The sequence below is a fragment of the Osmerus mordax genome, chromosome 8 (genome assembly GCF_038355195.1).
Source record: "Osmerus mordax isolate fOsmMor3 chromosome 8, fOsmMor3.pri, whole genome shotgun sequence".
Taxonomy (NCBI): Eukaryota; Metazoa; Chordata; class Actinopteri; order Osmeriformes; family Osmeridae; genus Osmerus; species Osmerus mordax.
Genome location: NC_090057.1, coordinates 10,768,906 through 10,784,583, shown reverse-complemented (window position 1 = coordinate 10,784,583; position 15,678 = coordinate 10,768,906). Strand labels below are relative to the sequence as shown.

General features: G+C 50.4%; 1 protein-coding gene across 2 annotated transcripts; it reads left to right on the top strand.

The window, feature by feature from the left end:
- Nucleotides 1-164: 164 nt before the first annotated feature.
- aldh8a1 (aldehyde dehydrogenase 8 family, member A1) lies at nucleotides 165-4,561 on the top strand. 2 transcript variants are annotated; one of them, XM_067242184.1, is made up of 7 exons: nucleotides 165-311; nucleotides 886-1,033; nucleotides 1,657-1,812; nucleotides 2,125-2,274; nucleotides 2,899-3,155; nucleotides 3,533-3,694; nucleotides 4,106-4,561. In XM_067242184.1, exons 1-7 carry the CDS (start codon nucleotides 165-167, stop codon nucleotides 4,559-4,561), a joined length of 1,476 nt encoding a protein of 491 aa, XP_067098285.1. The 2 variants fall into 2 exon arrangements, with proteins under 2 accessions (XP_067098285.1, XP_067098282.1); XM_067242181.1 differs by lacking the exon at nucleotides 2,125-2,274.
- The last annotated feature ends 11,117 nt before the right edge of the window (nucleotides 4,562-15,678 follow it).

The window sequence follows — 15,678 nt, the reverse complement described above, 5'->3', positions numbered from 1 at the left end:
GGTTCAATTGGTCAATACGAATGCTTGATTTTTTATGCTTTTTCACTGAACCTTGCTCTTATTTCAAGAGACAATTTTATTTTACATGCGTGAGTGTCCAGTAATCCTTGTTATACGGTTTTACTTTTCGCTACGGTGTGCCGGTTTTGTAGAAATTAAGAACCATGCCTAAAGCATCAGACCAACGCTCACAACTTGTTTTGGAGAACTTCATCGGGGGAAAGTTTGTCCCCTGCTCCAGACACATCGACTCATACGACCCGTCAACCGGAGAGGTGTACTGTAAAGTACCGGACAGCGGCGAGGATGAGGTGGGCTGCAACAGCTTGATGCTTTTCTTGCAGAAGTGATTGGAAAGGCTGTGTCTATTTTTCTAGAAAATAGTCAGCATATTGACAAATGCCGCAGATTCAGAGTGCTTTTGTTACAAAATAAGTTGAATTGAACTATTTGTAAATTCGTTGCTTTATACGAACTTTTTCTTATTGCCTAGTCAGGGGAGGCACCTTTGCACTTTGCAAAGTCAACAACAGACAGCAGCTAATAATTAAGCTGAAGAACCAGGTCTGAGCTAACTACTATGGCTGTACGATGCAGTCAGAAAATGTCATTTAAGTCTGAAAGTCTGGTATTGATCAAATATTGTACGTCCGTGACTTTTACTGTAGTGACAGTATTACCATTTGTTAACTTATCTGGGGCACCTGATTTTACTCAGTAGGCCAATTCATGAATCTCCATGAATGAGAAAGTTATTTCACGTTTATGTGTCATGTGTACACCCCACCTGACACACACACACACACACACATGCATATTACACTGAGAACCCATCCAGCCCTTTGAAGAGCGCAATAAATGTCCCACATCTGATTCTGGGTGTAGGTGGAGGCAGCGGTGCAGGCTGCGAAGAAGGCCTTCCCTGATTGGTCATCTCGTAGCCCCGCGGAGAGGGGGCGGGTCCTCAACAAGCTAGCGGATCTCCTGGAGGCTCACCTGGAGGAGTTTGCCCAGGCTGAATCCAAAGACCAAGGTACCCAACCATGGCAGGACTATAACCACATTGTAAGTGTGGTTGAGGCAGGGATCAAACAGCTGAACTTCAGCTGAGGACAACTACTTACTCCAAAACCAAGTAGAAAGAGTTCCAAAGGCTTTAATAAAGTTTCGACTATTCTCACTCCACTCCTGGGGATTGGACAACATAACCACGTCAGCTTTCTTAACCCTTGTGTTATCTTCGGGTCATTTTGACCCATCTGTCATTGTGACCCACCGTCGTATTGCGACAACTTTACCGTATACAAAAACAAAGTGAAGCATTTCTTTTAACCGTCGGGCTGTCTCAGACCCCGCACATTGCAAAGGTTAAAAGAAAATGATTTTTATTTGTTTTTTTTATGTATTGGGTAAAATTGGGTAAACACAACGATGGTTCGTTATGAACCTTTGGGTCATGTGACCCGAAGGCAGCACAAGGGTTAACTCAGTCTCGATCGCTTCAAGGCATCAGAGAGCCTGGGTGGGAAAAAAATACGTGTACAGTCCATGTTGCTGTGTGTGAAACGTCTGCTAAAGGAAAACGAGGTAAAGGTCACTTCCCTAGAGCAGCGTGCAGGATGCAACATCACCACTCGCTCCTGCTCTGTGTCCCAGGGAAGACGGTGGCGTTCGCCCGCACCGTGGACATCCCCAGGTCTGTGGACAACTTCCGCTTCTTCGCCTCCTCCGTCCTGCACCACACCACCGACTGCAGCCAGATGGACCACATGGGCTGCGTCAACTACACCCTCCGCTGTCCTGTGGGCGTGGGTGAGGGCCCGCTGTGTGTGTGTGTGTGTGTGTGTGTGTGTGAGAGAGAGAGAGAGAGAGAGAGAGAGAGAGAGAACTGAGGAGGTGTGACTTTCTCATGTGTGCAATAGAAGGACCAGGTGTAGTGTCACGCACCCAGCCATGAGAAAAAGGAGGAAAACATATTTTTATTAGAACATTTATTTTGAAGCTATTGACTTCCTTTATTGGTCAAAGAGGTCGCCATTGTTATACCGAGTAAGATTAGGCTGAAGATCTCATTGTGCTTACTCTCCATTCTCTCTGTGTGTGTGTGTGTGTGTGTGCGCGCAGCTGGATTGATCAGTCCCTGGAACCTGCCTCTCTACCTGCTCACATGGAAGATAGCCCCAGCTGTTGCTACTGGCAACACTGTGGTGGCCAAGCCCAGTGAGATGACTTCAGTGACAGCCTGGATGATGTGTAAACTCATGGAGGAAGCCGGTAGGACTACAGTTCCCACAGTTCCACACTACACACCAACATCCTCTGACTGAATTCTCCCTCCCTCCCTCCCTCCCTCCCTCCCTCCCTCCCTCCCTCCCTCCCTCCCTCCCTCCCTCCCTCCCTCCCTCCCTCCCTCCCTCCCTCCCTCCCTCCCTCCCTCCCTCCCTCCCTCCCTCCCTCCCTCCCTCCCTCCCTCCCTCCCTCCCTCCCTCCCTCCCTCCCTCCCTCCCTCCCTCCCTCCCTCCCTCCCTCCCTCCCTCCCTCCCTGCCTGCCTGCCTGCCTGCCTGCCTGCCTGCCTGCCTGCCTGCCTGCCTGCCTGCCTGCCTGCCTGCCTGCCTGCCTGCCTGCCTGCCTGCCTGCCTGCCTGCCTGCCTGCCTGCCTGCCTGCCTGCCTGCCTGCCTGCCTGCCTGCCTGCCTGCCTGCCTGCCTGCCTGCCTGCCTGCCTGCCTGCCTGCCTGCCTGCCTGCCTGCCTGCCTGCCTGCCTGCCTGCCTGCCTGCCTGCCTGCCTGCCTGCCTGCCTGCCTGCCTGCCTGCCTGCCTGCCCTGCCCTGCCCTGCCCTGCCCTGGCCTGCCTGCCTGCCTGCCTGCCTGCCTGTCTGTCTGTCTGTCTGTCTGCAGGCATCCCTGCAGGTGTGGTGAACATGGTTTTTGGGACTGGTCCCAGAGCTGGCAGCGCCCTGGTGGGTCACCCTGATGTGCCCTTGGTGTCCTTCACCGGCTCCACAGCAACAGCTCAGTTAATCACAGAGCAGAGTGCTCCTTACTGTAAAAAGCTCTCATTGGAGCTGGGCGGTAAAAACCCCGCCCTGGTGTTTGCTGACGCAGACCTGGACCAATGTATCACCACCACTGTCCGCTCCAGTTTCTCCAATCAGGTGAGAGAATGTTCAGCTAAGCCGACCGTGTAAGGGCAGGAGTTTGTGTGAGTCTGACTTGACTGTAATCTTTTTTTGAATTTATTTTTTTATTTTTTTATATCTGGCTAATGTCAGAATGCTTTTGAACGGGACTCTGTTTGGAATGTGAGTGTGACATTCTTGGTGCTGTAGATATTATTTGGGACTTGGCCACCAGATGGCAGTCTTACCTCATATTGTCAGACAAAGTACAACCAGTGAATTGTTTGGATATTGTTCTCTCTTCTCCTCTTCTCCTTGGTTCACCTCTCTGTTTCTTCCCTACTCTTTCTCTTCCTCTTTCTCCCTGCTTCCCTGTCTCTGCCCCCCCTCCCCCCCCCCCAACCCAACTCCAGGGAGAGATCTGTCTGTGCACCAGCAGGATCTATGTGGAGCGCAGCATCTACCCAGAATTCCTGGACAGATTTGTGGCGGCAGCCAGGAAGTGGAAGACCGGTGTGCCCTCTGACCCCGACAGCAACAACGGGGCGCTGATCAGCAAAGAGCACCTGGAGAAGGTGAGGTCTAGGTCTAGGTGAGGTCTAGGTGAGGTCTAGGTGAGGTCTAGGTCAGGTCTAGGTCTAGGTCAGGTCTAGGTGAGGTCTAGGTGAGGTCTAGGTGAGGTCTAGGTGAGGTCTAGGTCTAGGTCAGGTCTAGGTGAGGTCTAGGTGAGGTCTAGGTGAGGTCTAGGTGAGGTCTAGGTGAGGTCTAGGTGAGGTCTAGGTGAGGTCTAGGTGAGGTCTAGTCCCTGATCCCAGTGCACCCAGCACTCCTCCCTCAGGGCTCCCAGACACTTATCGCAGCTTATCGGCGAAGTGAAACGCGACTGCAGACGTCGTCACAGCTATCGTTCCGTAAACAGGAAACCGAAAACCTGACTTCCTTTCCCCGAACCCCCCCCCCCCCCCCGAAATCTCCCTAATCCCCAGGTGCGTAGCTTCGTGGCTCTCGCCAAATCCGAGGGCGCCACCGTCCACTGCGGCGAGGGCGTGGACCAGCTCCGGCTCCCCGAGGGCAACGCCGGCGGCTACTTCATGCCCGCCACCGTGCTCACGGGCGTGGCCGACGCCTCCCGCGTCATGCAGGAGGAGATCTTCGGCCCCGTCGTCTGCGTCAGCCCCTTCGAAGGGGGCGAGGACGAGGCGGTCGCCCGGGGCAACGGCGTGCGCTACGGCCTGGCGGCCACCGTGTGGTCCCGGGACGTGGGGAAGGTGCACCGCACGGCCAGGAGGCTGGAGGCGGGCCTGGTGTGGACCAACTGCTGGCTGGTCAGGGACCTGAACCTGCCCTTCGGGGGGATGAAGAGCTCGGGGGTGGGCAGGGAGGGCGGGAGGGACTCCTACCACTTCTTCACCGAGGTGAAGACCATCACCGTCAAACACTGAGGTGGAGAGCGGGCGGGGATAGGACAGGGGGAGGAAGGGGAGAGGGAGAATGCGAAATCAACTTCGCCTTTCAACTTCGTTCGGCCCCGGAGGGAAATTAGTTTTGGAGCGAAACATGGAAAACAGACATAGAAACGAGAACTGAAATACAAAACGCCGACACAGGGTGCAACAGACGGGGGGCAGAGGGGGGCTCTGAATGTTGGGGATTCTAGGAAAACAGCAGCAGCACCAAGATGACCTTCCAAGTTGCAAAAAATGCTTGACAGTTACAAGATCAACAGACACAGGAGAAGTGAGGAGAGGGAGGGAACATGGGGGGAGCAGGGACCCTGGGGTGTGTCTCAACAGGCTCTGAGCACCCTTTACTCCGAAACCCCACCCAGTGAAGGAAGGTAAACTGAGGGAGAAGGTCTCCAGTCTAACAGAATTACTTCAGTCATGTAGTGTGGATATTTAATAGGGGAAAGCTCACCACTACGATGCTCAACCGAATTCAACTGTTGTATTCTTTAAAAAAAATCACTTCAATAAATCATCTTTTCCATAATTACATGTGTCAAGACTACAACACTCAAACTGACTCTGTAATTGGCACCTACTATCTTATCTGACAGCTTTTCGTGACCTTTTCTCTTGACGGGGAACTTTCTCCCTCTTTCTTATAACACTGTCTCACATGCACACTACAGGGGGTTGGAATGAGGAAAGTGTTTCTGAGCGTGTTGCACTTTGACACACTGACCAAAGAGGCAAAGACTGACCCGTGTGTGTGTGTGTGTCTATGTATGTACACAAGCACTCTAGATGGAAGGCCAGCTGACTGTCAGTGGAAGATTGAAATTCTTCAAATCTGAATGGTTCTACGCGTCATGAAGTGTGTGCTTGCTGCGTGTCACACTAGATCTGCTCCACCATGACGGATGCTTAACCCTCGTGCTGCCTTCGGGTCACATGACCCAAAGGTTCATAACGAACCATCGTTGTGTTTACCCAATTTTACCCAATACAAAAACAAATAAAAATAATTTTCTTTTAACCATTCCAATGTGGGGGGTCTGAGACAGCCCGACAGTTAAAAGAAAATGCTTCACTTTGTTTTTGTATGAGGTAAATTTGTTGCAATACGACGGTGGGTCACAATGACTGATGGGTCAGAATGACCCGAAGATAACACAAGGGTTAATGTAACATTAAGAATATTTCAAACCTGTGAATCGAAGTGAAAGAACGAATTGCTCATTTGTTTTAATTGGCACACAGTATATTCATCTTATTCTTGTTTTCTTTTGAAGCGATCGATTCAGTCAAACGAAGAGTGTTGTTTGAACTGCTGGAATGCGCTTCGGGCCATGTCGCCACAGGTGTCTGCTGTTCCCTGGAAACACTCAGAGAGCATTTGGTGTGTGAATACATTCAGTGGGATTCGGAGTCTGCTGTCAGATTTGGATCTGTGTGTGTGTGTGTGTGTGTGTGTGTGTGTGTGTGTGTGTGAGAGAGAGAATGCATCAGATTCATGGGGAGTGAGAATATGTGGGTGTGTGACAGGAGGGTCCTTTCGAAGCAGGGGAAACCATCTGACTGAGTTGAGTCACGTCGCAATGGGTGGTACGTGTTCGCTCGTGTGTGCGGATGGCTCGTGGGGGTAGTGTGTGCGTGTGGGCATTGTGAGCGTGTGTGTTGGTGTGTTCCAGCGAGAGGCACGTTGACTGTACCACCGCACCCTTCTCTTTGTGTCCCACCCTCTTTGTTTTGGCTAGGGAAGGGCTCTACCGCCTGCCACCCTGCACGGTCTCGCTCTCTCACTCTGTCTCTCGGTTTCTGTTTTTGGGCTATTCACAGTGCCGAAAGGCTGTACATCATTAATGTAGAAACGACTTGTCTTCAGAACAACTCCGAAACGTCACTGATGGATCCAGCATGGCTGGCACAGTCGTCTGAAGCACCTGACAGCCTCTGTAACAGAAATCCCGATCTAAATGTCTCATTGTGTATGTGTGTGTGTCTGGGGAGTTTGTGACGTGTAAATGATCTTATCTAACTGCCGGGTCAAAAAGGGCCCAAAGACAATGTTTGTGCGTGTACCGCCGGTGCACAGTATGGACATACAAACAAAGGCAACGACTCACTTTTCTGACCCCGAAGACAAGGAGGGTCAGATGAGGTTGTGGCCCTGCTGAGCTTTTCATCCCAGGCACACACTTAAACAGAGGACCTCACATGCATTCACACCCACGTTCGACGTCTCGAATCCTCTCTGAAGTTCAACAGGAAAACAGAACTCAGCCCTCGCGATGCCCTCTCTTCCGTTTCTATTTCCATATTCGATCTCCTCGTCGAGTGTTTGTTCGTTAGGAAACGCTCGCGAAGGCCCTCTCACACCCAGACGGCTAGGGTACGTGCCTGAGGAGCCATCCGCGGGCCTCCCTGCCAAAGCAAGCATATTACTTTCTTATCAGGCACTGTGGAAGAGGAGGAGGCTTACGGATGCCCTCTGCTACCAGGGAACAGCGATGCGTAGCCCCTCAGTGGGTTTACTGTTGTCGGGTTTGATTGTACCGCCAGCCTGGTTTGATATCAATCGTGTGTGTGTGTGACTGAAAGCGTGTATGAGGGAGGGTGTGTCTGTGTGGACGAGAGTGAGAAAAAGGTATGAGATAGTGTGTGTGTGTGAAAGAAAGAATGTTCCTGCACGGTGCATGCTGTACAGTACAGTGTGTGTGTGTGTGGGAAACCTGCGTGTGACCCAGCGCACACCATCACCGCACTCTCAGAACAGGACCTGCTGTTTTCTATGGCTTTGTCCCACTTTGTGCATTCTCATGCTCGGTAGCCAGTGTTAAACCCTGACAGGGTGACACTGGATCTGCGACGTCCCTCCTGGTTAGCTGGGTTCGCTCAGCACGCCCTGCTATTGAGAAACAAAACACTGCTCCTTTTCTCTCCCTTCCTCTGTGTTCATCCCTCCCTCCCTCCCTCCTGACCCAGTGCCTCCCTTTCTCTTTCTGCGTCACACTCCCTCTGTTCTTCGCCCCTGCTTTTCCTTCTCTTCTTACCCTGTTCCTCGTTGTATTGTGCCATTTTCTCGTCTCTCTCTCTCTCTCTCTCTCTCTCTCGCTCTTTCTCGTACACACGCACCGCGCCTCAGGTTTCAAGGCCCCTCAGTTGCTGAGCTAGGCTTTGGGAATTTTCCACAGGTTGGGAATGGCCTTCCCGCAGGGAATGTGGCAGACGGAGAAAATATCGCTGTGCTGTGAACAAATACAGACTTTGATCAGGTTGAACACACTCACAGAGTGTGTTTATAGATGTGTGTGTGCGCGTGTGTGTGTGTGTGTACAAAAGAGAGAGAGGGGTGAGGAATATTGTGGGTCAAGTGTCTTCAAGACTGAATTTGTGAGGAAGGCAAAGGCAGTTTCAGTGTTGGCCTCTAGGGGTCCCTGTGGTAGTGGAGAGGTGTGTGTGTGTGAGGCTGTAAAACACCAGCAGGTTGAACTAGGACATTTCAGACTTTGCTGTAATCCAAGATGAATATAAACTGTGTGTGTGTGTATGTATTACTGTTCCTCTCATCAGATTACAACATGGGTCAGTCTCAGGCCGGTCTGGGACATTACGGCCTACATTTCCCAGCTTCAGTGTTTGGATGATCTAGTGTCAGCCTTCTCTGTTGCATAGCTCTGTTGAACGTCCAAACAGGCCTGAAAAACGTGATTCTTTTTTTTTCTCGTACATTGTGTACGATACAGTGCCCGACCAGCATATTGAGATGCATATTTTAAAAAGCAACAGAAAATAAATGTAAAACTCACGAGAAAAAGGCTTGTTTACGAATATTCTATCCATCCAGAGGCTTGACACTTATTTGCGAGGCATTCCGATATGACAAACTCCTCCATTTTGTATTACGAAAACAAAACAAATCCTTGTCAAAATCTAAAAATAATGATCCCAAAATGTCAAGCTGACTGCCATGATAGCAGCCGTGAATCTGTTGTTGAGGCTGGAGCCTCTGGCACTATTATTTCAAAGGCCATCATCTTCTCCACCGGGACTGCTCAGCACTCAGAGGTGTGTGTGTTGTCTGTGTGTGTGTGTGTGTTTGTGTGTGTGTGTGTGTGTGTGGGGGGCTGGGAGGGGTTACTGCTGACTGGTCAGGTCTTGACTGTGGGACCAGATGGCCCAGTTTGGCCTATGATTCCTCAAACTGGTGTCCAGGTGACCATCAACTCACACACACACACACACACACACACACACTCACACACACACACTCCTAGATTCCTAGTCCCCACCTGCTGTGAGGGTTACTGCATTCCCCCGGTGAGGTGTCACCATGAGGTGGGTGGTTTGCTGCACCATGCGGCAGGAGGAGGAGGGAGGAGAGGAGGTGGAGTGGGACCGTAGGTCTGCATGACGGCGGGTGTGCGTGCTCGTGTGTCGGTGTGATGATGGGTTTGCGTGATTGTGTGGTTGTGTGTTGGTGGGAATGTACACAAGGTTGTTTGTGTAATTACATGTTCGTGTGATGGCGTGTTAGGGTTCTACATCATGGTTTTCGTCACTTCTTTTGCCCCGCACTCTCTCCTTATCTCTATCTCTCTCTTTCTCCGCCCTTCTCTGCATCATGCGATGAGAGAGGCTTGTTCCAAACCCTGTCCTTGTATTGGTCAGCCTGAGCACACACCACCTCGAGCAGAATCTACACACTCACACACACACGCACACAATTGAGTGACAGGGCCAGCCTGGACATGACTAGGACTAGATCTACACAATCGTCTGTGAGGTCACTGACCACGGATGTGTTCCAGAAGCTTATCTCTCTATCGACCTGTCCACCCCTCCACACATACAAACATCCACACGGACGCCATCTCCAAACATCCACACGGACACATGTACAGGGGGTGAAAGAAAGCGATGGGGACGGAGGAAGCGGTTGAACGGAGGAGCGTGCAGTCACTCCAAACACACGCCCCGTCTTCCCTGAGATCGTGAGCGGACGATTCCAGTCATCCCGTGCAGGTTATCTGTCTTTTTGAGATGCGGAGGGTGAATGTTCCACTGCTGCTGTTGGTCTGTGTGTGTGTGTGTCGTCCGTCCGTTCCCCCCGCCCCCCCGACTCCCGGTCTCTCAACTGTTTGGCGTCGGACTTGCATAACGCACACACAGACAATAAGCCCTGTCCTCAGTCTGTTTCCTGGTTATGTGTGCCGTAGACAGGCCAACGTTTTCCGTGGATTCTTCTGCTCTGGCCTTGCCCTGTACTACACTCACACACACCCATACATCCACACACACCCATACACCACCCCCCCCCCCCACACACACACACACACTTGCCCTTGGGCAAGGCACTTCACCCTACTTGCCTCGAGGGAATGTCCCTGTACTTACTGTAAGTCGCTCTGGATACGAGCGTCTGCTAAATGACTAAATGTACTATATTGTCTCTTCTTTTCCTCTCTCCATCCTCCTCTCCTCCTACACCCTCCTTCGTTCTCTCATCTCCTCTCTCCATCCTCTTCTCCCCCTCTCCCCCACCTCTCATCTCCTCTCTCCATCCTCCTCTCCCCTCTCCCCCACCTCTCATCTCCTCTCTCTATCCTCCTACACCCTCCTTCGTTCTCTCTTCTCCCCTCTCTCCATCCTCCTCTCCCCTCTCCCCCACCTCTCATCTCCTCTCTCCATCCTCCTACACCCTCCTTCATCTCTCTTCTCCCTTCTCTCCATCCTCCTCTCCCCTCTCCTCCTCCTCTCATCTCGTCTCTCCATCCTCCTACACCCTCCTTCATCTCTCTTCTCCCTTCTCTCCATCCTCCTCTCCCCTCTCCTCCTCCTCTCATCTCGTCTCTCCATCCCCTCGCCCCTCTCGCACTAACACCCTCCCATCTCCTCCTGACACTCTCCTAACTCGAACCCATGGGGTTGATTGCTCTGCTCCACTCCTTACACAGCCAATCCGTGTCTAAGCATCCTGATGGGATGATTAAGTGAGACAGTGTGTGTGTAAGTGAGTGAGCGTGTGTGTCTGTGGGAGTGAGAGTGTTTGTGTGTGTGTGTGTGTTTGAGAGTATGTGTGTGTGTGTAAGTGTTTCAGGCTCAGTGATATTTTTGAGAGTTTCTGACACCGGCATCTAGAGACAGAAGCCTGGAGTGTAAGTGTGTGTGTGTGTGTGTGTGTATGTGTGTGTGCTTGTGTGTGTACATTGATGTGCGTGTTTATGTGTCTGTCAGAAGCAAAATCTTGTCCCAGGGTGCTGTCAGTTGTGCCACTGGAACAAACTCTGGGATTAGCAAAGTTGGGGCTGTGTGGGTGGTTGTGTGTGTGTGTGTGTGTGTGTGTGTGGGTGAGAGTGTGTGTGTGTGGACACTGTGAGGGAGGAAGTGAGGGACACAGAGAAAGAGGGATATTGAGATGCACAGCAGGTCTGCTAATGCCAGTGGCAGGCCTAGTCTTAGGGGACATACTGTTCCAGACCTAGAACACGGAACACGGAACACGGAACAGCACAGAAGACTGGGTTAGGAGGAGACAGGGTGCTATTTAGGGGATTGGAGTGTGTGTGTGTGGGGGGGGGTGGGGGGTGGGAACACAATCATCCATCTAGTTGTACTGTTTTAGAACACGCAGAGTCAAAACTGGACTGTAGGGCGTGCAGTCAGACCACTCGTTGCCCGACCCTCTGTGGGTCCAGCAGTCTTGACGTTGTCGTCTTTGAGATGTGGAGATCAACAAAGATTTCTGTGTCTCTCATTGGGTTGGCTCTGTTTGTCATTTCCCTGAGTTGTAGGCTGAGGAAGAATGAAGTCTGTGTGTGTTTGTGTGTATGTGTGGGGGGCTGTTTGTGTGTATGTGTGTGTGTGTTTGTGCGTACGCGTATGCGTGTGTTTGTGTGTGTGTGTGTTTGTGCGTACGCGTATGTGCGTCCCTCAGTCATAGGACTTGCTGGAGTGTGGGATGATGTATTCAGAATGGTTTGTTTGTTGACAGTGGAACAAGGAAGGGTTCATGCTGCAGTATGAATGTGTGCTGATGACAGCGAGAGAGGCAGGCCTGCTCTGGGAAACACCTCCAGTGGACGAAATGAACACCTACAGCCAAGAACCACCAGGCACAAACAAAAGCTACAGTACAGATTCGGACTCGTAAAGTAGGGCACTTCCCAAATTCCTATTCAGTTCCATGTTCAGATCCATTTGATATTCCAGTCCATATCCAGACCCATTATCGGGAACGTCCGTAGCGAAGATCAACAGGTCTGTCATTTTCTAGGAAACGTGTCTCCGGTGTGTCACAGCCCTAGTGTCTTGTCACCAACCCCGCCCTCTCAGGAACGACTCACTCTCTAATTGTCACCCTAAAAAATCAATTAAGATCAGAGATGTTTTTCTGACCCAGTCTCTCACTGCTGCATTCTGATTGGACAATGACAACATTGTCATGCTGTGATTGGCTACTGCTTTGTGTTTTTCTACTCGAGGGGTTGGGGAACAAGTGAGTCGTATGGGGACTTTGTCAACAGCTTGACAGAGGGTATTGACTGCTTCCGATAATGATTTGTTCACCTTTGGCCTTTGGCTTGTTTTGATGTCGGAGCCAAAAGTTAAACCGTGTTGGACCCTCCAAAGGGAGGTAAAGGTGGGTGCATTGAAGCTGGAGAGAATGATTAATCACTGTTTGCTAATGCTTGTGTCTGTCTCTGATTGTTTTTGTGTGTGTGTGTGTGTGTGTGTGTGTGTGTCTATGGGTCTGTTGTATTTGTGTGTTTGTAAGGGCTTGGTTGTCAATATTTTCAAAATGAGGGGGTGGAGCCTCAAATGTCAGGTTTGGGTTGGTGTATTGGAGAGGACAGAAAACCACTGTGCTTGTGTGTACGTGTGCGCGTGTATGTGTCTGTGTGTGTGCATGCGCGTAAGGGCGGTCAATATTTTCAGATGGAAGGACAAGGAAAGGTCACCGAGGTGGGCTTTGAGTTGGGGCCAGGAAGCATGAGCAGAGTTTAGAAAACAGTGTGTGGACTCGGAACAGGTATGAGAGCCAAGGTAGAGGTTGTACGCCCCCAGATAGACACAAACACGCACACACAGACATACATACACACACAGACATACCGGATGACTGATTTACCTCCGGTGTCCTGTAGTAGAGCTGTTCCAGCTTTAACACTGCTGAGTGGAATGACTCAGGGACAGAGTTAAGAGAAAGCTGACTCTGAGTTTCCACTGTGCACAGAGAAAGACAGCACAGAGAGAAAGATAACACAGAGAGAAAGATAACACACAGAGAGAAAGACAGCACAGAGAGAAAGATAACACAGAGAGAAAGATAACACACAGAGAGAAAGACAGCACAGAGAGAAAGATAACACACAGAGAAAGACAACACACAGAGAAACATAGCACAGAGAAAGATGGCGCAGAGAAAGATTAAAAGAAGAGGTGAAGGAGAGAGACATCTCCTCCCCATGGTCCAACATACTCGACACTTCCTCGACAGAGTCTATTTAAAACGCGGCGCTAACCATTTGTGCGTGCGTGTGTGCGTGTGTGAGGGCTGGGGTAAAGGTGACAGTCGATATAAATTGTGCTTTAACAAAGCACTTTCCTGCTGCTATGCACACACATCAGAGTCTGTGTATGTGTGTGTGTGTTACACTGACCTCCTGGACTCCTCCTCAGACTGCTGTCTCCATGGCGAGGGCTGCTTCCTGTCGTCGGAAGCCTCTGCTTCCTGTAGAGAAGAGGCTGATTGAACAGCTATTTCAGACACACACACTGGCTCCAAGCTCACTGAGTGTGTGTGCATGAGTGTGTGTGTGTGTGTTTATACTACTTATAGGGGGATTTTGTGCTTGTATCGTGTGCGTTTGGGTGTGTTTGTGTGTGTATATCTGTTTTTGCACAGGAATATTTAATCCTGCACAGCCATGAATATCTTAGCCATCTGCTGTGCATCGGTTCACTGTAGACACGGCGACAGATTGGGAGATTGCAGGAAATGATTTTAGGACACTGAAACCCAGTCCCCACCCAGTGACGACCCAGGACTGTAGTCAGCACGACCGACTGATGTCGAACCCAGAACAGGGTGGGCTGAGTGAAATACAGATGGGTGTGTTGGGGTTTGGGGACTGGGTAAAGGTGTGGGGAGGGCCAGTCTCAGAATAGCCTGAGTGATGGCCATTGTCTAAAACCCCCGTGGCGTCCATTTCCCCGCTCCGCGCTCCGTCCCTGTGGGCTGACTGTCTCAGACTCGGAGGCAGCGGACTGGAATCTCTCTGATAGATTTATACTGCGAAGAACGGCCATTCTTCCTTTGGCTTTTTGTTGTACAAAGTCAGTTGTTGGGGCTGTGCTTCCAGATACTTCCTGGGGGTTGTTCCTCTCCCCTTGTCACATGGTATCTGGTCAGGGAGAGATGGAGGAAAATTGTACTTTTTTTACCGTTTTGTTCTGGGATGCAAAATGTATTTCGATATGGACTACATACTACATATGGATATGAGGGCAAAACAATGCACTGTACATGTATATATTTATGATTTTCATGTGTTACGACAGTCACTGACACCTTTTAAAAGAGGTGGCTCATCGAATGTTCAGTTCATCGTGTACTTTCTGTCTAGTCAGGGAAAAGAAGGCTCCAGTTTCAAAGTTCCACTTAGATAAGAGGGCGCTTCCGGAGAAATGGGAAGAATGTTCAACTTGGAACACAGAAACCTAAAACCTTAATCTTGCCAAAACCTCTGGGGCCACACACACGCGCTCGCACACACACACATTATGCGACTGATCATTTCGTCGCACGTTCAGTCTGACAGCATTATCTCTTTTCTCCCGTCTATCTGTCCATCCAGCATGTCTGTCTATCATTGTGTCATTGGGAACTATGAACTAGGTTTCTTCCAGTCCTTCCACACGCACACACACACACACACACACACACACACACACACACAAACACTTGACATTTTAAACACAATTCTATTCACTGCGTAATCGCCATGTCAGCATCTGTCTGTCCTAGCCGGTAGGAAGTGGAGTGAGGAGGAATCAGAGTAACAGCTCTGAGAAGCTCCCCGCTCCCTTGCTGGCGAGTGAGGCGAGTAGACAGGATGTAGAACTGTCATTGTTATCATTATCGTTTTTTAGAGTTGCCTTGGCAATATTCAAAGGTAAAGAGAGAGCTGGAGGGAAGGTGAGACAAAGGGAGAGGGCTGGAGAGAGGGAGAAAGCGAGGCGGGAGATAATGAGTCAGGAGGCCTGTGTTTCATTCCTAGGAGCACAGAGTCAGGGACAGGGTTAACAAGAGATTGATGAAAAGACCCCAACACACAGGTCTTTGTCAGTCTCCCCTTTTCCATTGATAAAACCTTGCAACCACCAACCTTTCAATGCACCAAGTCATTGTGGCATAACCCCTGTGCCATTGTGTCGATTGCCTATAGGTCGGGAATTCCATTCAAACGTGCCTCCGTGAAACTGAACAATAAACACGATATAGTGTCTCTGTCACTGTTACTAACGTTCTGAAATGGTCTCTTTTCTCTCCCTCTCTCTCTCTCTCCCTCTTTCTCTTCACTCTCTCAGCCTGAGGGAACCTTTAGACCGATATCCTGCTGAACTAATTATTTCTCAGCTCATACACTGAACACAGCCAGACACTCTGCTCCAGAGGAGAGGAGGAGAAGTCACGGTGAGGGAGCAGTTAAAGTAAACAAGAGAGGGAGAGAGGGAGAGAGGGAGAGAGGGAGAGAGGGAGAGAGGGAGAGAGGGAGAGAGGGAGAGAGGGAGAGAGGGAGAGAGCTAGAGAGCGAGAGAGCGAGAGAGCGAGAGAGCGAGAGAGCGAGAGAGCGAGAGAGCGAGAGAGGGAGAGAGGGAGAGAGAATCCCAAAGAGATAGAGACAGGAGGGAGGAAGAGGTCTGTGCTGACACGGTAGTCAATTAGTAGATTGAGATAAAAGGATTGAAAGAACAGGAACAGATAGCACGCTTATGCAGACAGAAAACTCACACACACACACATGCACACGCGTGTGGACACACTCCGACGTAAAAGTGTTGTCCATGCACACAAAGACTCATATGTAATTGTGTATGAGTTTGAGTAC